The sequence below is a fragment of the Bubalus bubalis genome, chromosome 13 (genome assembly GCF_019923935.1).
Source record: "Bubalus bubalis isolate 160015118507 breed Murrah chromosome 13, NDDB_SH_1, whole genome shotgun sequence".
Classification (NCBI taxonomy): Eukaryota; Metazoa; Chordata; class Mammalia; order Artiodactyla; family Bovidae; genus Bubalus; species Bubalus bubalis.
Genome location: NC_059169.1, coordinates 28,652,731 through 28,677,197, shown reverse-complemented (window position 1 = coordinate 28,677,197; position 24,467 = coordinate 28,652,731). Strand labels below are relative to the sequence as shown.

General features: G+C 37.2%; 1 protein-coding gene across 1 annotated transcript; it reads right to left on the bottom strand.

Annotated features, from left to right (window-relative positions):
• Nucleotides 1-11,099: 11,099 nt before the first annotated feature.
• LOC102413529 (HIV Tat-specific factor 1) lies at nt 11,100-24,218 on the bottom strand. The gene is made up of 2 exons (XM_044927168.1): nt 24,006-24,218; nt 11,100-14,771 (listed from the first exon to the last, which is right to left on the bottom strand). The coding sequence occupies exon 2, from the start codon at nt 14,714-14,716 to the stop codon at nt 12,404-12,406; it is 2,313 nt and encodes a 770-aa protein (XP_044783103.1). The 5' UTR covers nt 14,717-14,771; nt 24,006-24,218; the 3' UTR covers nt 11,100-12,403.
• Between the last annotated feature and the right edge of the window lie 249 nt (nt 24,219-24,467).

Genomic DNA, 24,467 nt, shown 5'->3' with positions numbered 1-24,467 from the left:
CAAAAGGAAAAGCAGGGTAAAAAGTAGGGTACCCTTCAAGTCTGAATGGTAAATACCACATCTAAACCTTGTAGAACTGGGTTGATTCTGGTACATTTACGGAAATGGAAAACACTGGAAGAGGTGAAAGCTGTTTGTTTTGTCTTATTAACATCAATAGCCTTGAGATATGTTTAAATTAGAATTGCCATTTTTGAATGTTCACATTAAGATACTATAATTTAACTTAGGACTTCTTGAAGAAAATGAATCTTTGAAGGATATCAAGCACATAGTTTATCAGAAATGATAAGTTTTAACATTTTAAATAAAGAAAAAAGATTGTGAATACAGTTTTGGATATATTAAGTTAAGGTAGCAGTGAGATATTCATTTGAAGGCATCTAAAAGGCTCTTTATTATACAGCTCTGAATCAGAGACAAAGTCTCAGCAAAAGTTACATATTTAGAATTATTGGATTAGAGGTGATAAATAACATTTTAGGAGCAAATCAGATCACCTACCCATCATTCAGAGAGCAAAGAGGATGGGCATTTAGCTTAGACACAATCTAATATTTACAAGTCTAGTAAAGGAGGACAGAGAAGCAAGAGACATTGAGAATGAACAGCCAACAAAGTAGAAAGGAACCTGGAGGTGATTGTGCTCTAGAAGCAAATGGAAAGGTTGTTTCTCAAAAGGGAAGGAATGATCAACAGTATTAAATACTATTGCAAACTATGGTAGATGTGGAATTAATTAGATTAATGACAATATGATAGTAATTGGTGATTATGCCAAAAAATGCATTTAGTGAGTTATTGGAGGCAAAGTTGAGTCTAACTTGACTTAACAAATGATTAGAAAGGTAAACATTAGATATACGTAGAAATTACTTTGGCTGGGAAAGATATGAAATAGTAGTTGCTAAAAGAAAACTAGGATTAAAGGAACAATTCATTCTGTCTTTTCATTATCAACATCGGTAACCTTGAAATATGTTCACATTAGAATTCTCATTTTGAATGCTCACATCAAGATATACTGTAATTCAATTTATGAGGACTTCTTGGGGAAATTAAACAGATAGCAATCACAGAATTTGTCAGAAGTGATAGATTTTGACATTTTAAATGAAGGGAAAATTATAGGCAAAGTGTAAAGTGTGGTGTGTTCATAAAAAATAGCAAATATTTGTTTATTAGTACTATATTTTATAAATATAATAGCATTAAAGGGGCATTCATAAATTACTCAGAAGTATGAAAATAAGTTTAAAATTAATAAATAGATTAGTTAGTAACCTGTTTTAGATTATATTATTTCAATATATATCATTTATTTGTAAACACAGTATGTTCAAGTCTGTGTGAGTAACTAGAGAATAAAGGCTTTTTTCAGGACTATTTTATTCACTTCCATAAATACAATGCTGAACTGGATATGTATATTTTAACAAGTGCTATGCAATATCTTTTACTGAAATTGGTTTTATTTCCTTTACCAAGAGAGAGAGTGATGAAAGGAAGTGCTGCAGGCAAAGGCGATGTCAAGAGAAGACAGACGATCACCACCCAGAAAACAAGTGGACATTTTCTTGTTGACTTTTGTCTCTTCTGTCAGAAAAATTCCACTGAGGTTTCAGACTTTCAAAATATTCAACACAATATTTTCAAAATGGCTAACAGTGACACAGAACACAAAGTATGAAATTTTTCAAGTTTCTGATTTTTATATCTCACCATTAACTTTGTTCACTCAAAATACAAAGATGATTGCCTGACTTGAATATTCTTCTGAATTGTGATTTTGCTTTAAAAATCAAACATGTTCCTCCAATTAAAACATAAATTAAAATAGGAAAAAAATAAAGTTATTTGACCAAAGAACACCAATGTGTGATAAGCATAGCAGATGAAACTGAGGTAGGGAACAGTATATTTACATACTCTCCAAATACCTCCACACAAATATTTATTAATTACAGAGAAAAAAATGGGAAATTTATGGTGGCGAATCCTATCAGGTACCATCCTACTCAAACGATCAATGTTATCATCTGTAATTTGACTAATAAACATCACGTGCTACCCAGCAGGAGACCATCCATAAAAAGAGCATGTTACTAATGTGATATCCCAAATGTGTATATCCAAAATCTGCCCATGAGGAAGAATGGGCAAATCTATTTTTTTGGGCTCCAAAATCACTGCAGACGGTGATTGTAGCCATGAAATTAAAAGACGCTTACTCTTTGATAGGAAAGTTATGACCAACTTAGATAGCATATTAAAAAGCAGAGACATTATTTTGCCAACAAAGGTCCATCTAGTCAAGGCTATGGTTTTTACAGTGGTCATGTATGGATGTGAGAGTTGGACTGTGAAGAAAGCTGAGCGCCAAAGAATTGATGCTTTTGAACTGTGGTGTTGGAGAACACTCTTGAGATTCCCTTGGACTGCAAAGAGATTCAACCAGTCCATTCTGAAGGAGATCAGCCCTGGGATTTCTTTGGAAGGAATGATGCTAAAGCTGAAACTCCAGTATTTTGGCCACCTCATGCGAAGAGTTGACTCATTGGAAAAGACCCTGATGCTGAGAGGGATTGGGGGCAGGAGGAGAAGGGGATGACAGAGGATGAGATGGCTGGATGGCATCACCAACTCAATGGACATGGGTTTGAGTGAACTCCAGGAGTTGGTGATGGACAGGGAGGCCTGGCGTGCTGCAATTCATGGGGTCACAAAGAGTTGGACACAACTGAATGACTGAACTGAACTGAAGCTAAGGCACATTCTACAAAATGACTGCCCTGTTTCCTTGATCTTCTTCAGGAAAGTTAAGGGCATCAAACTCAAGCAAAGACTTAGTAGCTGCTCCATGTCAAGGTGGGGAGAAAGCTATGGCAAGTGGGTACAACTTATGATCCTAAATGAGGTCCTTTAGTTACAAAGACCATGTCTGGAGCATTTGGCAAAGTGGTATGGGATATCTGGGGGAAGGGTATTTAGGGATTCTTGCTACTTTTCTGTAAGTTAAATAAAATCTTTTTTTTTTTTTTTTTTAAGAAAAAGTAATCAAACATATACCATTCATTTAGTCCTCTGAAAGCATATGTCAAAGGTCTTGTTTCAAGATAAAATACACTAATTTTCTCTGTTGTATGAAATATTTTAGATTTTTAAATTTATCTGATGATTACTTAGTTGATGTCATAAAGTGAAAAATTTTTTTAAAAACTGGTTGAAAAAAATGAAAAAAAATCTGGTTGATTGTCTAATAAAGGTCTTTGCTACATTGGTTTCTGTAAAAATAATCAATTCTATTTAAGATATACTTTGATATTTCTTATTTTTATATTTTCTTGTTAAATGTTTCTTTCTACGATTTTGGAGACAAATATTTGCCAGTTAATCTCTAATGTAAAAAAAGTTTTTTACATGATAAATAGGTGAAAATTTTTTTATTAATTTTTAATCAATCAGATGAATGAAAACAAATACAACTTAATATTAGGGCACAGAATTATAATTTGCTTAACTTGTAGCCTATCCTTAGAATACTTAAATGTAACCTTGAAAATAAATGTCAAAGACTTGTGCAAAAGTCAATTAATTTTAACATCAACTTTTCTTTTTTTTTTTGGCAGCACTACATGGCATATGGGATCTTAGTTCTCCAACCAGGGATGCAGCCATGTCCCCTACACTGGAAGCATGAAGTTCTAACCACTGCACCACCAGGTGAGTCCCTAGCACCTACTTTTTAAAATTTTAAAGCACTTACCACTCTAAAGTAACAACTATATATCACTTATCCTCTGCATTTATTGTCTGATAATTAGTGAGAGCTTTGTCTTTCCTACCAAATCATGAACTCTTGATCTTCAAATGGGTTCTAATGGGAAATTTTTGATTCAAGGAGGTATAGTTAGCAGGAGAAAAGTCATTTCTGGGCTAACTTTTATTTAAAATCATTCAAAATTAATGTATTATATCTAAAGGATCTGAATAACATTGTTAACTAGAATAAAATATTTTTATTTAGTATTTTGAATCACCAAAGGAGTACAGATTGAGAAAATATATGAGTGTTTTACAACTAAGATGTTTTTGGTTTAAAAAATGAGTTTGCTAGATTAAAAGGATAAAGTATAAAAATAGTGGTATCTAATTATGGATCAACATGTAAAGGCAAGTTATGGGTGACTGAATTCCTTGACTTAAATAATTTGGGGGCAGTGGAAATTTAGTATAATTTTACTTTAGCTATATTTGTTTTGTAATATTATATTGGTTTCAGAAAAACAAGTGGTAATAATTCAAGCATGATATATTGAGGTTCCAAGTCATGAATATACAAAAGTTTCATAAGGTTTGATAACCTTGAATTGAGCAGGGGAATTTTAAAAAAGGAAAATATTGCATGGACAGCCAAAATTGTTAAAGGTTTTAGTAAAAAGAAAATCCAAGAATGGTGGTGTCATTATACTATGGAAGAACAAGTAGGATCTTTGCTGACTAGAAAGTATGGAAATGACATATTTCTGGATGAAAGGAAACTAAATAACCACTATCTGCTTAACAAGTGACAAGCATTTAATGAATATCTTCTTAAAATTATAACACTGTGTTGGTTCTATGGAGGACAAACTATATAAAATGTGCTCATTTTAGAGTTAGGATAAACAGGAAAATTAAAATAGATTTAATTATTCAGTGAAGACTTATTGAGAGCCTATTTTATGTCACACTATTGGCAAGGATCTGAACATTACTGAATATGTTAATTTCCACAAAGTGCATCAAGTTCAGTAAAGGATATAAATAAAGTAAGAATAAGTAAATAAAAGAAGCACAAGGACTATTATATTAGACAAGGTAAGATGGGCTCTAAAGGACAACATCAGGGCAGAAGTAGGGTATCAAAGTTATTTCACAACTGCTATCAGGAAGAAGCTAATTCAGTTATTCAAAATGTTTGCCTATTATCTATCAGACATTGCATTAGAATAATATTTAACTTTCTAGTTGTCTCAGCCTTTATAGAAAGTTTTCACTGTGCTAGTTGCTCCATATTCTTATCAACATTTGGTGCTTTTAGTGTTTTGGAATTTGGTTATTCCAATAGGTTTATAGTGGTATCACCTTACAGTTTTAATTTGCAATCTCTAATGACTCATGTGATGCTGAACATGTTTATGTATGCTTATTTGACATCTGTGTATCTTCAGTGAGTTGTTCAGCCACAACTTTTCACCTCTGCTGTTATGCCAAAAAATTAGCTATAGCTTGGGTTCCAATAAGATTTTACCTACAAACACTGAAATTTGAATTTCATAAAATTTCTACGTTTCACTAAGTATGATCCTTGTTTTGATTTCTTTCACCATCATTTAAAAAGAAAAATGTAAAGACAATTCTCAGCTTTCAAATGGAACAAAAGGAGAACTGATCTCTGAGGCTTAGTGTGCTGAATTCTGGCCTTAATCATTTATCTAGACAACAGCTGGAGGCAGGAAAAAAAAAAAAAAAAGATTTAAAAGATAGTAGAAAAGACGGTTACTCCAAGTGGTTGAAGTAGGTGGAAAAGTAAGAATATTTAAGAACTATAACCGGCTATAACTCTTATTATTCTAGTTTTAAAATAGTTTTTACTAAGCTATATCATGACAGGTCCATTACATACTTGATCGAGAAGTATTAATAGAATAAGCAGCGTCTGTAATAGGTTTGGATATATACAAGAATAAGCTGGAAAGAGAAAGCAAGGAAAAATACAAACAGTCTTAGGAAAATTTAAAGAATCAGTTCAGTTCAGTTCAGTCGCTCAGTTGTGTCCGACTCTTTGAGACCCCATGAATCGCAGCACGCCAGGCTTCCCTGTCCATCACCAACTCCCGGAGTTCACTCAGACTCACGTCCATCGAGTCAGTGATGCCATCCAGCCATCTCATCCTCTGTTGTCCCCTTATCCTCCTGCGCCTAATCCCTCCCAGCATCAGAGTCTTTTCCAATGAGTCAACTCTTCGCATGAAGTGGCCAAAGTAATCAAGTGTTAATTTAGATGGTATTATTTGTAAGATCCTAGGATATATTATTGAAAAAATAAGTGGAGAGGAAGAATGTACATAAGAAATACAATAGGAAGTCTCAATATTTCATGATTTATGGGATTGTAAAGGATGGTGGAATTGTGTTATGCAGTAATAGAGGAAAACACTGTAGATAAAGACAATTCCATGAATAACCATGAGAGACTATTAATGTGCGTGTATGTATGTTAATGTGAATTAATCTTGTTCTTCTGTTACATTACATTTTACAGTCACAGCCCACATTTATAATTAAGGATATGGGCTCCCTGAATGGTTGAGCATTAATTATGTTTATATTCAGTACCATGACCAGGTGTAATCCAGTAAATTATTGAGACTTAAGTAAATTCAATTATTTTAATATGTTTTTGTGAAGACCCAATTATAAGGCTGGTATGTTTCTCATTATTAAGTTACAGATAGAAGTTAAGTACACAGTCTTGATTTCAGAAAGTTTACAAACTATTTATCAGAAGTCAGAAGACCTTAAAGTACAATGTGATTGATACTAAATCAAGAACATGGATAAAATGCAACATGGTCAATGAAGAAGGAAAGAACAGTTCTGCTCTAAACTGGGCAGGGGAAGGAGGTAGAAAAGTGAAGCTGTTGGGCTAATGATGATACAATGTCTGGAAGTGATTTAATATTAAAAGTAAATATGGACTTCCCTGAGGGTCTAGTGGTTAAGAATCTGTCTGCCAATGAAGCAGACACAGGTTTGAGCCCTGGTCCAGGAAGATTCCACATACCTGGAGCAACTGAGCCCATGTGCCACAGCTACTGAGGCCTGCACACTCTAGAGCCTTCATGCTTCAAGTACTGAAGTCCACGCATCCTAGAGCTCTTGGTCTGCAACAAAAGAAGACACCACAGTGAGAAGACCATGCACCACAACTGCAGAAAGCCCCCATGCAATAATGAAGACCCAGTACAGCCAGAAATAGATAAATAAGCAAGCCACTAGATTTCCCAAAGCATTTTGTCTCAGCTCTACTCTGTAATTATGTTCATTACCTAGAGTGGAAAGTCATTTTACGTGTAGGTCAATTAAATGGCATTAAAATTTTAATTTGATACCTCTACTTGCAGGATATGAGATGAATTTCTCCTGATTCTTTAACCCTTAAGTTATCATTTTACTGAAGAAAAATTATTGCCTTTGTGGCAATTCTCTTTCTGTTCACTATGGGAGAAAAATGTGATGTTCCACATAATTATGCCAACACATACTTCAAAGCTTACACTATATTTCAGTTCTATAGCTTGTATAATTGCTTCCAATTTTAAACTGCTTAAGGCCAATTAAATGAATGATTATTACAATTTTATTATTTCAATTAACCTTTTGTAAACTTTCAAATATCTAAATTTTTCTTTATAATGCCTGATGATAGTAGGCCAATGTGAGCTAATTCTAACAAGTTTTGGGGAGAGTTTAAAAAATGTATTTGTGAAATAATGTGTGTGTATATATATACATACACACACACACACCTACTTCAATGATAACTAGGATTAAAGTGCTATCATATTGTATTTCATAGATGTTTGTTTTGTCTTTTTTACTAAAATATATATCTTTTCTTGCTATGGTAATGCAAGTAGGCAATTCAAACCTAAATGAAAATATGCATTTGCTGTTAAAGAAAATGAAGTCCCTCCAAATTCTACTGCAGTGTGAAGTAGGTGGATGAGCTGCAAGCTATTTAAACTTTTAAGGTTCTTTCCAATTACTCCATCTCTCTCTCTCTCTCTCTCTCTTTCTGTGTGTGTGTGTGTGTGTGTGTGTGTGTAGAGAGTGGATAATATTTCCTTAGTGTGCAGTTAAGACTGAAACTGTATATATCAAAATCATAATCATTTTCTTCTTTAAAAAATTTAAGCCCTGATATTTGGCTCCTGTCCTGTGAATTTGTTGATAGAACTAATGCTATACCTTCCGCAGACTTCATAATACCTTCTGCCTTCTAACTCAATCCAGCTTATATAAACATCTACATTAAGTGTGTATATATATATATATATATATATATATACACACACACACATATATATAATACAATGAGTATATTTATACATATATATAATATCTTACAAATCACACAATTTAAATTAAAATGGTTTTTACAGTTCTAAATATTTTCAACAGAGAAGGGGTTAAAATATATATCCCCCCCACATATATATATGTATACATATGCACATACATCGGAGAAGGTGATGACACCCCACTCCAGTACTCTTGCCTGGAAAATCCCATGGATGGAGGAGCCTGGTAGGTTGCAGTCCATGGGGTCGTGATGAGTCGGATAGGACTGAGCGACTTCACTTTCACTTTTCACTTTCACGCACTGGAGAAGGAAATGGCAACCCACTCCAGTGTTCTTGCCTGGAGAATCCCAGGGACCGGGAAGCCTGGGAGGCTGCTGTCTATGGGGTCGCAAAGAGTCGGACATGACTGAAGCGACTTAGCAGCAGCAGCAGCATACACATACACCCCTAAATTGAATATTTGAATTTTGACATGTTATATTTGCTTTTTCTCATTTATCCCAAAACACAAACCTATAAAAACAAATTATGACCATTTCAATTCTTATTAAAAATACATTTTTATACTTTTTTTGTGAAAAATGTTTCTATTGATTAGATACACTTCCCACTAAACAATGGTCAAAAATATTATCTTATAATTTGATTTTTCTCATAATTCATGTTTATAGTCTAAGGTTTAGTGCACAGCTTTCAAAGTAATCATAAAGATGTAGTTAGAAATGTGGAAAAATCTCAGACATAAGTGATCTGTTAACTACTAGAACCTGAGTATTGGAAATGTGAAAATTAAAAACACTTTTGAACAGAATTTTGAATAATAAACTCTGAAAATATATAAACTGTATAAGCAGTAAATAAATTAGAATGTAAAAATATGCAAGATTGAAAACTGTAGCAATTATGTAGTGGCATCACAACAGAAACATCAAAATATATGTGCCTGAAAGTACAAGATAACAGAGTAAATCCAGAGCTTAAGACTTACTTCTGAGAAAAATTAGGGTGAACAAACCATCTTAAAAGTTAGCCAAACCAAAAGTTAGCCCCCGCCAAAAAAACAAAGGATAAAAAGCAGCAGAAAAAATAGACCCATCAAATGCAGATAGCTAGCAAATATTTACTAGAATAATGGAGGCTTTGTGCTTTAGGGATGTAGCTCCAGATTCTGTAGTTTATAGAAACATAGGGCTTCCCTAGTAGCTCAGTTGGTAAAGAATCCACCAGCAATGCAGGAAACCCCAGTTAGATTTCTGGGTGGGGAAGAGAAGGGAAAGGCTACCCAATAGAGTATTCTGGCCTAGAGAATTCCATGGACTGCATAGTCCATGGGGTCGCAAAGAGTCGGACATGACTGAGCAACTTTCACTTTCAAAGGAGGTTCACTGAACAGACTGTATCTTGAAAACTTAGTAACATTATCTCAGAATTATGGAGAATGAGGAATAGCATAACACAGAGGAGAGGAACTGATCTAAAAGAAGACCTACTCTAATTACCTCTTGTCCCAATACAGATTAGAGGATAAATATTCTGTGTTTGCCAGCATGATAAAACATATAGAATAATGACAGAAGGATCAAAAAAGCTCCACGTTAAATAGATTATTCAAAGACAGCATTTAACTAAAGTGCCAAACATAAATAGATGTAAGATAGGTAGATAGGTAGGTAAAGGAATGCTGCAGTACACCCTACAAGGTTCAGGACAGCCCCATCTCAATAAAGATTTATCTGGTCCAGTATATTAACAGTGCTGAGACTGAGAAATCAGTCCATAATTCCATTTAATGTTTTTAGTCATTAGGTTACAATACACATCCTTATTAGTTTACTGCATAACAAAGAATCATAGTTTAGAGTATCCTTATGTATGTATATATATATATATATATATATATATATATATATATATATATATACACACTACTTCTGCTTTATTGACTATGCCAAAGCCTTTGACTGTGTGGATCACAATAAACTGTGGAAAATTCTGAAAGAGATGGGAATACCAGACCACCTGACCTGCCTCTTGAGAAACTTATATGCAGGTCAGAAAGCAACAGTTAGAACTGGACATGGAACAACAGACTGGTTACAAATAGGAAAAGGAGTATGTCAAGGCCGTATATTGTCACTCTGCTTATTTAACTTATATGCAGAATACATCATAAGAAGCGCTACGCTGGAAGAAGCACAAGCTGGAATCAAGATTGCTGGGAGAAATACCAATAACCTCACATATGCAGATGACACCAGCCTTATGGCAGAAAGTGAAGAGGAACTAAAAAGCCTCTTGATGAAAGTGTAGAGTGAAAATGTTGGCTTAAAGCTCAATATTTAGAAAGCTTAGATCATAGCATCTGGTCCCATCACTTCATGGGAAATAGATGGGGAAACAGTGGAAACAATGTCAGACTTGTGCTCCAAAATCACTGCAGATGGTGACTGCAGCCAGGAAATTAAAAGACGCTTACTCCTTGGAAAGAAAGTTATGACCAACCTAGATAGCATATTGAAAAGCAGAGACGTTTGCCAACAAAGGTCTGTCTAGTCAAGGCTATGGTTTTTCCAGTAGTCATGTATGGATGTGAGAGTTGGACTGTGAAGAAAGCTGAGCACCAAAGAATTGACACTTTTGAACTGTGGTGCTGGAGAAGACTCTTGAGTCCCTTGGACTGCAAGGAGATCCAACCAGTCCATTCTAAAGGAGATCAGTCCTGGGTGTTTTTTGGAAGGACTTATGCTAAAGCTGAAACTCCAATACTTTGGCCACCTCATGCAAAGAGTTGCCTTATTGGAAAAGAGTCTGATGCTGGGAGGGATTGGAGGCAGGAGGAGAAGGGGATGGCAGAGGATGAGATGGCTGGATGGCATCACCAACTCCATGGACTTGAGTTTGAGTGAACTCCGGGAGTTGGTGATGGACCGGGAGGCCTGGTGTGCTGCAATTCATGGGGTCGCAAAGAGTCAGACACGACTGAGCAACAGAACTGAACTGATACATACATTTATTATCTTGTCATTTCTGCAAATAATGCAGAGACCTCTTGGGGTCTCAACAGGAGGAAATCAAGTTGTCATGTAGATTACATTCCCATCTTGAGTTTCCAAGTTTTTTCACATTATTGGCAAAATTCAGTTCCAAGAGCCTATAGAACTGAGGTATTTTCTTGCCAGCAGTCATTCTGGGTTTCTCTCAACTACAAAAAGCTGCCTTCACTACATAGCCAGATGGCCCTATCACAAGGAAGCTTATTTCTTGTAGGCCAGCAGAAGACTCCCATTTCAGTTTGCTATGAAGATGTCATATAACATCATTTAATCATGGGAACAACTATCTCATCACCTTTGCTACACAAGGTAAACGAATGAAGTGAGCCACAGTCCCATCATATTCATAGGTCCTGCCCACCCTCAAGAGGAGGATATTAAACAAGGTGCATACATTAGGGGCTAGAAATCTTGGGGACCATCTTAGAATTCTGCATACCACAGCTTAATGTGTGGACCCACAGTTATTCTCTCGCTAAAATACAAAATACTGTCATCTCTTTCCAAAGTTCTCAAAAGTAGAATTCTGTACAGCATTAGTCCAAAGCCCCTATAATCTCCTTGTATGCAACCAAATCTCATCATGTCATCAGTACAAAGTCCAAAATCTAAATCAGATCCAGATGTGGGTAAACTCCAGGCTGTAAATTGATATAGTGTAGTTGATATCTTACAAGTTCTCACTCTGTGGAACTGTGAACCTGAAGAAACAAGTTATCTACCTGAAGCTGTCTGAATAAATGGTGGAAAATTGGCTCTTTCTTAATTAGGTTTAAAGCCTGGAAATAATATTTCCTTAGCTCTTAACTCTATCCTCTATGTTGTCTTTACTTGCAAAAGTAGAATGTGTTTTCAATAAACTGGAGTGTCTGACAGGCTTTTGCATTGATTTTTTTTCCATTTCTGCATATCAACAACTTTATTTTTGAGTGTCACAAACTTAAATCAGAACACTTAAAAAAATATTATTCTGCATGCACTTAACAAATCTGACAGAGGAGGAGGAGTACATTAACTTGCATTATGCTATGGAGTTTGAACTGAATAGCCAATGAACACATATTTAAAATCATTAGGTACAGGTAACCATGAACACTTCACTGCATTAATCAGATGGCATCCTACCCCTATGCACACGTTCATGTAACACTATGAGTAATTACCCTGCAGCAGAGGCAAAATGGAGATGGAATCTCCCTAGAAAGCAAGTTTAAGGGATTAAATAGTGTCGTTTTCATCATCATCATCACTACCGAGAACAAAGCTGCTGCCTGTGGACAAGGGTCCTTCCTCCTTAACATCCCCTAAACCACCCACAGTCCCTCTCTCATCAGACAATTTGTCACTGGAATCGTCATCAAAAAACTTCTCGCTGGAATCATCATCTTCAAACACCTTTTCATCTATGTCTTCATCTTCCTTTACATCTCCATCTTTCTCATCTTCTTTTCCATCTGAATCTTCAAAGACCTTTTCATCTGCATCATCTTCTTCATCCTTTTCATCAGCATCTTCAAGTTCCTTTTCTTCTGTGTCTTCTTCGTCCTCCTCATCTGATTCATCATCAAATACCTTTCCATATGCATCCTCTTCTTCTTCCTTTTCATCTGACTCTTCGTCAAACTCTTTCTCAGAGCCTTCTTCATCAAACACTTTTTCAGAGCTGTCATCTTCGAATTCTGATTTTTCAGACTCATTTTCTTCTAACCCTTTTTCCGGAATATTTTCATTAAATTCCTTGTCAGAGGCATCTTCCTCAAAACCTTTCTCAAGGCCATTTTCTTCTAACTCTTTTTCAGAGCCATCTTCAAACTGCTTTTCTGAGCAGTCTTTAGACTCTTGTTCTGAGTTGTCATCTTCAGAAGCCACCTTTTGGGGGCTGGCCTCCCCCTCCGACTCCTTGCCAGAGCCTTCTTCTTCAGACTCCTTCTCATGGCCATTCTTGTCAGGATCCGTTTTGAGTTTCTTCTTTTTGGATTCTCTTTCAGGGACAGTCTCTTTTGACTCTTTGTTAGGATTACCCTCTTCATGCTCGTTCTCAGGGTTGCCTTCTCCAGACTCTGTCTCTGGGAAGTCTTCTTCATGCTCTCTTTTGGGACAGGCTGCCTTAGACTCTCTTTCAAGGCAGCTTTCTTCAGATTCTTCTCGGGAACCTTCAGCTTCTTTTTCAGGGCCACTTTCTTTAGCATCTTTTTCAGAAGTAGCTTCTTCAACTTCTCCCCCATCTTCCATTTTTTCAAACTTCTTTTCATCTATAGGTTCTTCAAATGCCATTTCAGTTACAGCTTCTTGAACATTTGTTTGAGATGTGCCAGGATGCCCAGAAAAATGCCTAACTCTAGAAGGCCCTGCCCTTTCTGGAGCACGGATGGAATCTGAATGCTGCAGGCCTCTGTTGGCCTCAGGAGCATTGAGGAAAGCCTCCCATCCTCTCAGCCTTTCCTCCCTTTCTCTTGTGGTCTCCTCCACCTGACAATCCATAGTTCCATCCCACGCTTGGGCAGTGATTTGACGCCCACCAAACCACCTTCCATTGAGGGTTTGAATACAATAATCAGCTTCCTCTGGACTCCTAAAGGACACAGAGGCCACACCATCAGGGTGTCTATCAAAGAGAAGGAGCTTCCTAATTTGTCCAAACTTTGAACACTCTACTCGAAGGTCTTCTCTGATTTCATTCAACACCAGTGGATCATCCTCAAAATCCACTGGATGAAACATGTTTTTGATGATGACAACTCGCTCATGGTGCATTCGAGATGAGCCAGCTTGTCTCTCAGGTCTCCAATCCAACTGCTTTTGTTGCATAGACAGCTTTTTCTTGTAGTCTTTGCACTTCTTCTTCTTCTTTGAGGCATCATATTCTCCCTTCAACTGAAATTTTGCCACCTCCACATGTAATCTGTAGCCTCTAATTTCATCTTCATCCAAAAGTTTTAATGCCAGATCCACAGATTCTCTCTTCAAATAACAGCAAAGTCCATCTCCTTTAAGATTTCCTTGATCACCTTTGTAAAGCTTGACCTTAAATTCTCCCGTTTGAGGATCTCTCATAATAATGCCGAACTTCGACATGAGCTGTATAAATTCATCCACTGTAATGTCTGGAGGCAAACCAGACACATAAACATTTGTATTTATGTTGTCTTCAACATGAAACCATCCTGATTCAGTCTTTCTCTTTTCTCCCTTCTTTTTCGGATCACTGGGATCAGGGGGTTGTCTTTGTGGAGGTTCTTCTGCAGTCCTAGCACTGACATCTTGGACACTTGCAGTAGAATTAGATGCACCATCATTAGAAAAGCCATAATTGGCCTGATATGTAGCAATGAAATCTTCAGTGATCTTGGGGAACCAAGCCTTCTTGTCTAGGTCCCATTCGTATGGGGTGTCAGTCGGCTGCTGTCTGAAAGAATCGGTTTCTGCACCGGGATCTTTCTCAGTGCCGTTGTCCTTGGTGTCTCTGTACCATTCTTGCACTCGCAACTGCTCATCAAACTTGTCGTTCACATCCAAGTTGTTGCCGCTCATGTTGCCCACTTAGCCTAGAGGCAAGGTCCAGTTGAGCGAAGAGGCCAAGCTGATGCTGGAAGGGAACAGAGAAAAGGAGGTTGGCCACACTCAGCCTGCTCCCCACTGCCCCCGGCCCACCTCCCCGCGGCATCCCAGCAGCCCCTTGGGAAGTCAGGGCTATTCACCGGCCGTACTGCTCCCCACCCCCTACCTCCACCCGCTGCCCAGGCTTTTGCATTTTATATTCTGTCTTTCACTTCAAGCCAACAGTGTTTCTGTCAATACAATTTTCTCAAGAACCTTGTGTGTCTTGCTTGCATTTTATTGAGATTCTTCACATTAGATAAAATATTCTGAAGCTTCCTAGAGCCCTCAGGTTTGGTTGAGAACATCTGTGAATTTCATCCTTAATCTCCTGAAGGGGCACTTTGATTAAATACTCTGAAGTTTCGAACTAATGTTATATAGTAGCAAAAAAAGCATAACAACAAACTCAGTTTTTTTTTTTTTTTTCTCTTTGTCCCTTTTAGCACCATTTCTGCCTTAAAACATCATCTGGGAGGCTGAAACTTTTCAAAATTACCCAGTCCAGGTTCTATTTTGTTTAATGGTAATTCCATCAGCTTATTTCTCTACTCTCACATTTTATTATAAGCAGCAGTAATAAATCATGCATCTTTAACACTAAACTTGAAAACTCTCTCAACTAATTATCTAAGTCCATTGTATACAAGTTCTGCATTCCACATAATTATAGGACATATTTTCACTAAGGTCGCCATCACTATTACATCACAAGGATCCTATCTTACTCAAGTCTCTAATAATAGATTGCTCCTTTTCTTCTCATCCCTAACCAACAGCATCTTTAAAGTTCATATTTCTACCAACAGTATATACAAGGCAATTTAGTCTATTCTGCTTCTCAAATTTCTTTCAGTATGTACCTTCTGCCTGCCTCCAGTTCCACTTAAGACACTGTTAGGTAATTGTTATGGCAGCTTCCTAATTCTATATACTACAAACCTCACTGCCTAAAACCACATCAGTGTATTGTCTTGGACTTTCTGGAGGCTAGAAATCTGGGTGTGGTATAACTGGGTTCTCTTCTTAGGGTCCAGATGGTGTTATCCAGACTGAATTCTCCTCTGGAACTTAGGTCCTCTTCAAATTTATTTAGGTTTTTCACAGAATTCAGTTACATTTGGCTCTAAAGCTCTACTTTCTTGCTAGCTTGAGGTTTCTGTCAGCATCTGGAGACCACACTTTGGTCCTAGCCACAATCCTTCCTACAACATGGCAGCTTTCTTCTTCAAAGGAGAATCTTATTCCTGTTTACTCAGAGGAGTTACATAGTGTATTGCAATCAGGGGCATGGCTACTCAATAACCAATTCCACATATGTAGCCCATTCAAGAGAAGACTATCCATCATACTGATTGGTCCTGCCTATACACAGAAAGAAGATATTTTATGGAGCACATACAATGAAGAATAGGAAACTTGGATGCCATCTTGGAATTTTGTCTACCACAACATCTTAAACTTTTTAGTTTACCTTCAATTAATTGCACTACTTAAACTCTAGAATAAGAATCTTGCACTAGTAATGTGTATTATTTTGTCATTGGTGTATGCATTTCAGTATTGGATATATTACAAATTCCACTGTGCACTGTATTACTTTTGCTTACCTTTCAATTGCATTTTAAAGACATTTAAACAATAAGAACAATAAATATTTTATATGTTTCCACATATTCCTGACTTTTGCTACACTTCACTTCTCTGCATCAGATATCTATCTGGTATCATTTCTCTTCCTAACCTTCCTTGTTGTGCAGGTGTTCACTTCAGTAATTCTTTCAAGATTTGTATGCTGAAGAAGGCTTTCCTTTTACCTTTGTATTTGAAAGATACTATATCTGGGTGTAGGATACAAGTAGCCTGTTTTTTGTTTTCTATCAACATTTTAAATGTGTCTTCTGCCTTGCACCGTTTCTGAGGAGAGTTCTGCTTTGATCCTCATCTTTGTTCCCTTTGATGTAGTTTGTCTTTATTTTCTGGCTACCTTTAACATATTCTCTTCATCATTCATTTAAGCAATTTGATTTTGAATTACCTGGGTAATAGTTTTCTTCAACATTTTTGTGTTTGAGTTTTATTAATATTCTTGGTTTTATAAATTTATAGTTCCTTCCCACTTGGAAAATTCTTAAGACAGTGTTATTTCAATTTTTTTCTTGTTATCTTTCTCATTGCAATCCTTCAGGGACTCAAATTATATTTGAAATATTTAAGTATATTTAAGTATTTCAGTCTACTTAAAATTTCCCAAAGTACACTAGAACATTTTTTCAATTCTATTTTTTATTCCCAGTTCCAAATTTGATTATTTTATTTTGTCTTCACATTAACTAATTGGACTACAGTGTCTAATCTGCTGCCAATAAATTTCTGTGCATTTGTCATCTTAGAAGCTATATTTTTCATCCATAGAATTTCAATTTGGTTATTCTGAAAATATCTATTTCACTACTTCATGTAATAAATCTATACTTCTCTGCCATTTTGAACATATTTAAAATAGTTATATTAACTTTTAATATTCTTACTTATTAATTCTATTTTCTGTGTTAATTCTGGATCTATTTCTACTGATTTTTAAAATCCTCATTATGGGTTATATTTTCAAGCTTATTTGCATGCATGTAACAGCATATTGAAAAGCAGAGACATTACTTTGCCAAAAAAGGTCTAGTCAAGGCTATGGTTTTTCCAGTGGTCATGTATGGATGTGAGAGTTGGACTGTGAAGAAAGCTGAGCACCGAAGAATTGATGCTTTTGAACTGTGGTGTTGGAGAAGACTCTTGAGAGTCCCTTGGACTGCAAGGAGATCCAACCAGTCCAGTCTGAAGGAGATCAGCCCTGGGATTCCTTTGAAAGGACTGATGCTAAAGCTGAAACTCCAGTACTTTGGCCACCTCATCCGAAGAGTTGACTCACTGGAAAAGACTCTGATGCTGGGAGGGATTGGGGGCAGGAGGAAAAGGGGACGACAGAGGATGAGATGGCTGGATGGCATGACTGACTTGTTGGACATGAGTTTGAGTGAACTCCGGGAGCTGGTGATGGACAGGGAGGCCTGGCGTGCTGCGATTCATGAAGTCGCAAAGAGTCAGACACGACTGAGCTACTGAACTGAAAATTTTATTAGATGCAAAAAAATGAATTTTCTCTTGTTGGGTTATGAATATTTTTATAGTCCTTTAAATTTTCTTTAGTTTGTTCTGGGACTCAATTAAATTACTTGGAAACAGTTTGAAACTTTGAAGTCATATTCTTAATGATGTTAGGCAGAAACAGAATAGACTTTAATTCAGAGCATGCAGGGAACAGGAAAATGAAACTTTGGTGTGTCCATTGATTCACAGGAGCTATTTGATGCAGGATGTTACTTATCTCCTAGACTCTATCACTCAGCTGTGTGTGTGTTTGTGTGTGAGTGAGGGGATGTATGCCATCCCTTTTCCTAGTTCCAAATTCAAGCTGGTCTTCAGACCCAAAGGGATGGTATATGTCGCATTATAGAAGCTGATATCATGCTCTTCTTATCCACTTTTGACTGTTTTTGTGTATAGGAAAATGAATTGCAAAATTATGCTTCTTCAAGTATATATACATTATTTTATTTTTTTTAATTTTTTATTTATTTTTTTAATTTTATTTTTAAACTTTTACAAAATTGTATTGGTTTTGCCAAATATTGAAATGAATCTGCCACAGGTATACATGTGTTCCCCATCCTGAACCCTCCTCCCTCCTCCCTCCCCATTCCATCCCTCTGGGTCGTCCCAGTGCACCAGCCCCAAGCATCCAGTATCGTGCATCAAACCTGGACTGGCGACTTGTTTCATACATAGTATACATGTTTCAATGCCATTCTCCCAAATCTTCCCACCCTCTCCCTCTCCCAGAGTCCATAAGACTGTTCTATGCATCAGTGTCTCTTTTGCTGTCTTGTATATAGGGTTATTGTTACCATCTTTCTAAACTCCATATATATGTGTTAGTATACTGTATTGGTGTTTTTCTTTCTGGCTTACTTCACTCTGTATAATAGGCTCCAGTTTCATCCACCTCATTAGAACTGATTCAAATGTATTCTTTTTAATGGCTGAGTAATAAATTTCATTAGAACTGATTCAAATGTATTCTTTTTAATGGCTGAGTAATAAATTTCCTAAGTCTATAGATAGAGATAAACATGTAATAAATAAAATATAAATTTTTTATATTAATCACATTCTAAATTGTCAGATAATAGACCATATTCAGTTCAGTTCAGTCACTCAGTCGTGTCCGACTCTTTGTGACCCTATGGATTGCAGCACTCCAGGCTTCCCTGTCCATCACCAACTCCTGGAGCCTATCAAACTTATGTCCATAGAGTAGGTGATGCCATCCAACCATATGATAGACCATAATATCATCACAAAATTGTTTCAGTATATGCATTAACACAAGAAAGACAGGGGTAAACTGTGCAATTATTCATCAGATTAGTAAAATATTCATATCTAGATTGTTAATAAGTTAGTTTAGTATGATATTTCAACATTATCATTATTTCTTAGTGGAAATATGAAGACTAAAATAAAATTTTGAAAAGCTTTAATCCATTGTATATTCTTGCCTCCTTTGTCAAAGATAAGGTGTCCATATGTGCGTGGACTCTTTTCTGGGCTTTCTATTTTGTTCCATTGATCTATATTCCTGTCTTTGTGCCAGTACCATACTGTCTTGATAACTGTGGCTTTGTAGTAGAGCCTGAAGTCAGGCAGGTTGATTCCTCCAGTTCCATTCTTCTTTCTCAAGATCGCTTTGGCTATTCGAGGTTTTTTGTATTTCCAAACAAATTGTGAAATTATTTGTTCTAGCTCTGTGAAGAATGCTGTTGGTAGCTTGATGGGGATTGCATTGAATCTATAGATTGCTTTGGGTAGTATACTCATTTTCACTATATTGATTCTTCCAATCCATGAACATAGAACAGTCTTATGGACTCTATGAGAGAGGGAGAGGGTGGGAAGATTTGGGAGAATGGCATTGAAACATGTAAAATATCATGTATGAAACGAGTTGCCAGTCCAGGTTCGATGCATGATACTGGATGCTTGGGGCTGGTGCACTGGGACGACCCAGAGGGATGGAATAGGGAGGGAGGAGGGAGGAGGGTTCAGGATGGGGAACACATGTATACCTGTGGCGGAGTCATTTTGATATTTGGCAAAACTAATACAATTATGTAAAGTTTAAAAATAAAAAAAAAATAAATAAAATAAAAAAAAAATTGATCCCCCCCCAAAAAAAAGAAAAGCTACTTAATATATTCAAAAGTTTAAAACCATTAGTGTAGATGTTAAACACTGCTTAGTTTGCCTGTCAGTCTTTTTATTAATTTTTACATTTCAAGTAAATTCTCCATTGTTCCTTAGTACCTGTATCAATTGTCTTTAACTATAAAGTTTCTACACATTACTTTGATTCCAGTTAGTAACTGGGACCAGAGAAGGCAATGGCACCCCACTCCAGTACTCTTGCCTGGAAAATCCCATGGATGGAGGAGCCTGGTAGGCTGCAGTCCATGGGGTCGCTAAGAGTCGGACACGACTGAGCGACTTCACTTTCACTTTTCACTTTCATGCATTGGAGAAGGAAATGGCAACCCATTTCACTGTTCTTGCCTGGAGAATCCCAGGGACGGGGCAGCCTGGTGGGCTGCCGTCTATGGGGTCGCACAGAGTCGGACATGACTGATGCGACTTAGCAGCAGCAGTAACTGGGATATGTGAAGAAACTTATTATTAAAGAGTCCTACTGTTATTAGTGGCTTTCCAGGTGGTGCTAGTTGTAAAGAACTTGCCTGACAATGCATGAGACACAAACGATTAGGGTTTGATCCCTGAGTCTGGAAGATCCCCTGGAGAAGGAAATGGCAACCCAATCCAGTACCCTTGCCTGGAGAACCCCATGATCAAAGGAACCTGGCAGGCTACAGATCCTGGGGTTGCAAAGAGCTGGACAGGACTGAAGTGACTTAGCATGCATGCACTGTCATTAATAAATTTTCAGCCTCTGATAATAGAGTTAAATGAAACAATGTTCTTGATGTTAGGCATAGCATGTTTTTATCTATGATTTAGACTCAAAATAAAGTGTTTGATTATTTATCTTATCAATGTATATTTGCTAAGAAAAGTATTAATGCACATTTTTTAAGATGCTAAACTTTAGACTCTGCTTGAAAAGATATTCATATTTGAAAGCATTTGATTTTCACTTTATGTAATAATTAATGTTTCAAACTCCAGAGAAGAAAATAGTGTCCAGTGAATAATAAAATATTCCAACTTTTAAACAAAGTAGTCTGACAGTGTACTTTCATGGAAACAACTGAATATATTCTAAATTTAATACTCTCATGAAAATTAAATGTTTCAATAGCACCAACTATTTTAAGACATTATATAATGTGGATTTTTTTTTCAATAAGTTTGACTGCAGGAGATTCTGCCTAGTTTATTACCCTTTTTATACAGTCAATATCTGTGGTGCTCAGTTCATACACACAAATTTTATATTTTATTCAAATTTCTATTCCAAGATCAACTATATATACTTTTTAATATGTCAATATATGTTTATGTTTGTCCATATTTAATAAGATATGATGCAAATAGCTGAAAATGCATACATTTTAATTGATCACACTTTGTTGTAATAAAGAAAATATATTAATGGGAGACTTCCTTAATAACATTTAAAAATTTGTTCTTACAGTAAAAAAATTAAATATAATTTATTATTCATATTTACTTATTAAATGTTTCAAATAAGTAGAATTTAGAATTCATTGTTTTATGTGATATCAAATTATTTCAAATTCTATTTAAAAGTGAGATTTTTAATCTTTTGTTCTTTTTTTGAGTTTGATTACCTTCCATTTCTTAAGACTCTTAAAAACTCTGATATTGAAAATGAGAGAAAGTGAAAATGTTAGTTGCTCAGTCAGGTCCAACTGTTTGCAACCCCATGGAGCCCACCAGGCTCTCTGTCTGTGGAATCCTCCAGGCAGAAATACTGGAGTGGGTTGCCATTCCCTTCTCAAGGGGATCTTCTCCACCCAGGGATCTAACCCAGGTTTTCCTCACTGGAGGCAGATTCTTTAACATCTGAAAGAAATGGTGCTATATGTTGTATGATACCAATCAGTTCACTTTTCAAACAATGTGTATATTATACACTGAATAAAAATATTTGCTTCTACAGTAGCTAAATATAAAATGTTTTGAATGAATCAATTTACTCTGCTTCCCTTGTGGCTCAGCTGGTAAAGAATTCACCTGCAATGCAGGAGACCTGGGTTTGATCCCTAGGTGGGAAGATCCCCTGGAGAAGGGAAAGGCTACCCACTCCAGTATTCTGGCCTGGAGAATTCCATGGACTACATAGTCCATGGGGTCGCAAAGAGTCAGACAAGACTGAGCAACTTTCACTTAAGCTCACTTAAGCTTATCATTTCATAAAGACTGAAGATATTTCTACATAGATCAAAGGAATAATTGTACCTGTTTCATGAAAGTGAAAAGTGAAAGTGAAGTCGTTCAGTCCTATCGGACTCTTTGCAACCCCATGGACTGCAGCCTACCAGGCTCCTTCGTCCATGGGATTTTCCAAGCAAGAGTACTGGAGTGGGTTGCCACTGCCTTCTCCATTTATGCAGTTTAGGTACATGCTAAATTGTAAACTATATTATGATAGGCCATTGTGGAATTTCTAACAACATAGCTCACTTAAGAAATACATTATGATATAAAGGCATATTTTATTTTTGTCATTAACATAGCCTATTTTAATGCCATATCCAGGTATTTATAGCCTGTATAATATTAGAAATGTAATTCTCACTCTAACAATTAAATTACTCAAATGGTCATTTCAAATATAAAGTTCTACTGTAATTGAAATAAATTTGGTGGTAAATCTCAAGCCCTCCTATCATGAAATATTCATGCAACATATTTATGATCATAGTAACATCTTAAAGTTATATATTAATGCTTGAAATTATGAATTAGGAGACGGTATAATTAGTTATTACATAAAAAATATTTCTGACTCTTGTACCACTCAGGAAATCTTGATATCATGGAAATACATGTTTACTTGTTTCTTGTGATTATTGTTTAGTTGCTAAGTCATGTCTGATCCTTTTGTGATCCACCTCCCATCCCCCCACCCGCCTCACCCCACTCCACTGTAGCTATCCAGCCACCCTTGTCCATGGATTTCCCAGGCAAGAATACTGGAGTGGGTTGCCATTTCCTCTTCCAGGGGATCTTCCTGACCCAGGGATTGAACCTGCATCTCCTATATCTCCTGTATTGGCAGGCAGTTTTTTTTTTTTTAACAGCTGAGCCACCTAGGAAACCCTTAAACCCAGTGCAAAACACTATATAGGCATGCAAATACGTATTAATATTACATATTTATTTTAACATTATGTAGCAGCAAATCCGGGAGAAGGCAATGGCACCCCACTCCAGGACTCTTGCCTGGAAAATCCCATGGATGGAGGAGCCTGGTAGGCTGCAGTCCATGGGGTTGCTAAGAGTCGGACACGACTGAGCGACTTCACTTTCACTTCTCACTTTCATGCATTGGAGAAGCAAATGGCAACCCACTCCAGTATTTTTGCCTGGAGAATCCCAGGGACGGGGGAGCCTATTGGGCTGCCGTCTATGGGGTCACACAGAGTCGGACACAACTGAAGCGACTTAGCAGCAACAATTCCGGAGAAGGTAATGGCACCCCACTCCAGTACTCTTGCCTGGAAAATCCCATGGATGGAAAAGCCTGGTAGGCTGCAGTCCATGGGTAGCGAAGAGTCGGAAACGACTGAGCGACTTCACTTTCACTTTTCAGTTCCATGCATTGGAGAAGGAAATGGCAACCCACTCCAGTGTTCTTGTCTGGAGAATCCCAGGGAGGGGGAGCCTGGTGGGCTGCCGTCTATGGGGTCGCACAGAGTCGGACACGACTGAAGCGACTTAGCAGCAGCAGCAGTGGACTTCTTAAGGGAACAAAATTGTAAGAGTCTTTCTCCTATTTTTTTCAAAATTTTAAACCTCTAGGAAATGTAAATGTTTCCCAGGATACTGTGAAAACCCACGTGTTCTGGCACCCACAAAGTCCCCTGGGGTCCAAGGGAAAAACGAGAGAACGTGGGTGATAAGATCTTACCTCTTCCTCTGGGTTAGTCTAGTTTCATTTTCCTGTCACGGACAGTGAGCAGAGGCCTCATACCTAACACATGGGATTAGTGTTCCCAGCAAAGAATCACTTCGAGCAACAGGGCACTTTGGCCAGCTGCCTGGTGGAGATACGCTGCCCAGGACACTTCAGCTCAAGATGGCGATGCCGACTCCACCCCAACGCTGTGCGCATGGGCTCTGCGCTCCTCACGTCAGCCTGAAGCTCCGTGCGCAGCGCAGCTGTGTCCTGACCCCCGGACTCGCGAGAACTCTGCGCTGTCCTCCCTGACAGGAACACCGAAGAGCAGCCAGACCACTGGCACGTAAGGGAGAGCTGTGCTCTAGAGTGGGAGTTGGTACCTCTCGATTCCTTGATGAAAGAATAAAGCTTCCTTTTGCTTCTGAACCGAACTCCAATCACCCGCTAAGGGCTCAAAAGACCTAGGACACG

Bases quoted from the DNA above. Each gene is read 5' to 3' on its own strand.
- LOC102413529 (XM_044927168.1), bottom strand. From the start codon at position 14,716: ATGAGCGGCAACAACTTGGATGTGAACGACAAGTTTGATGAGCAGTTG.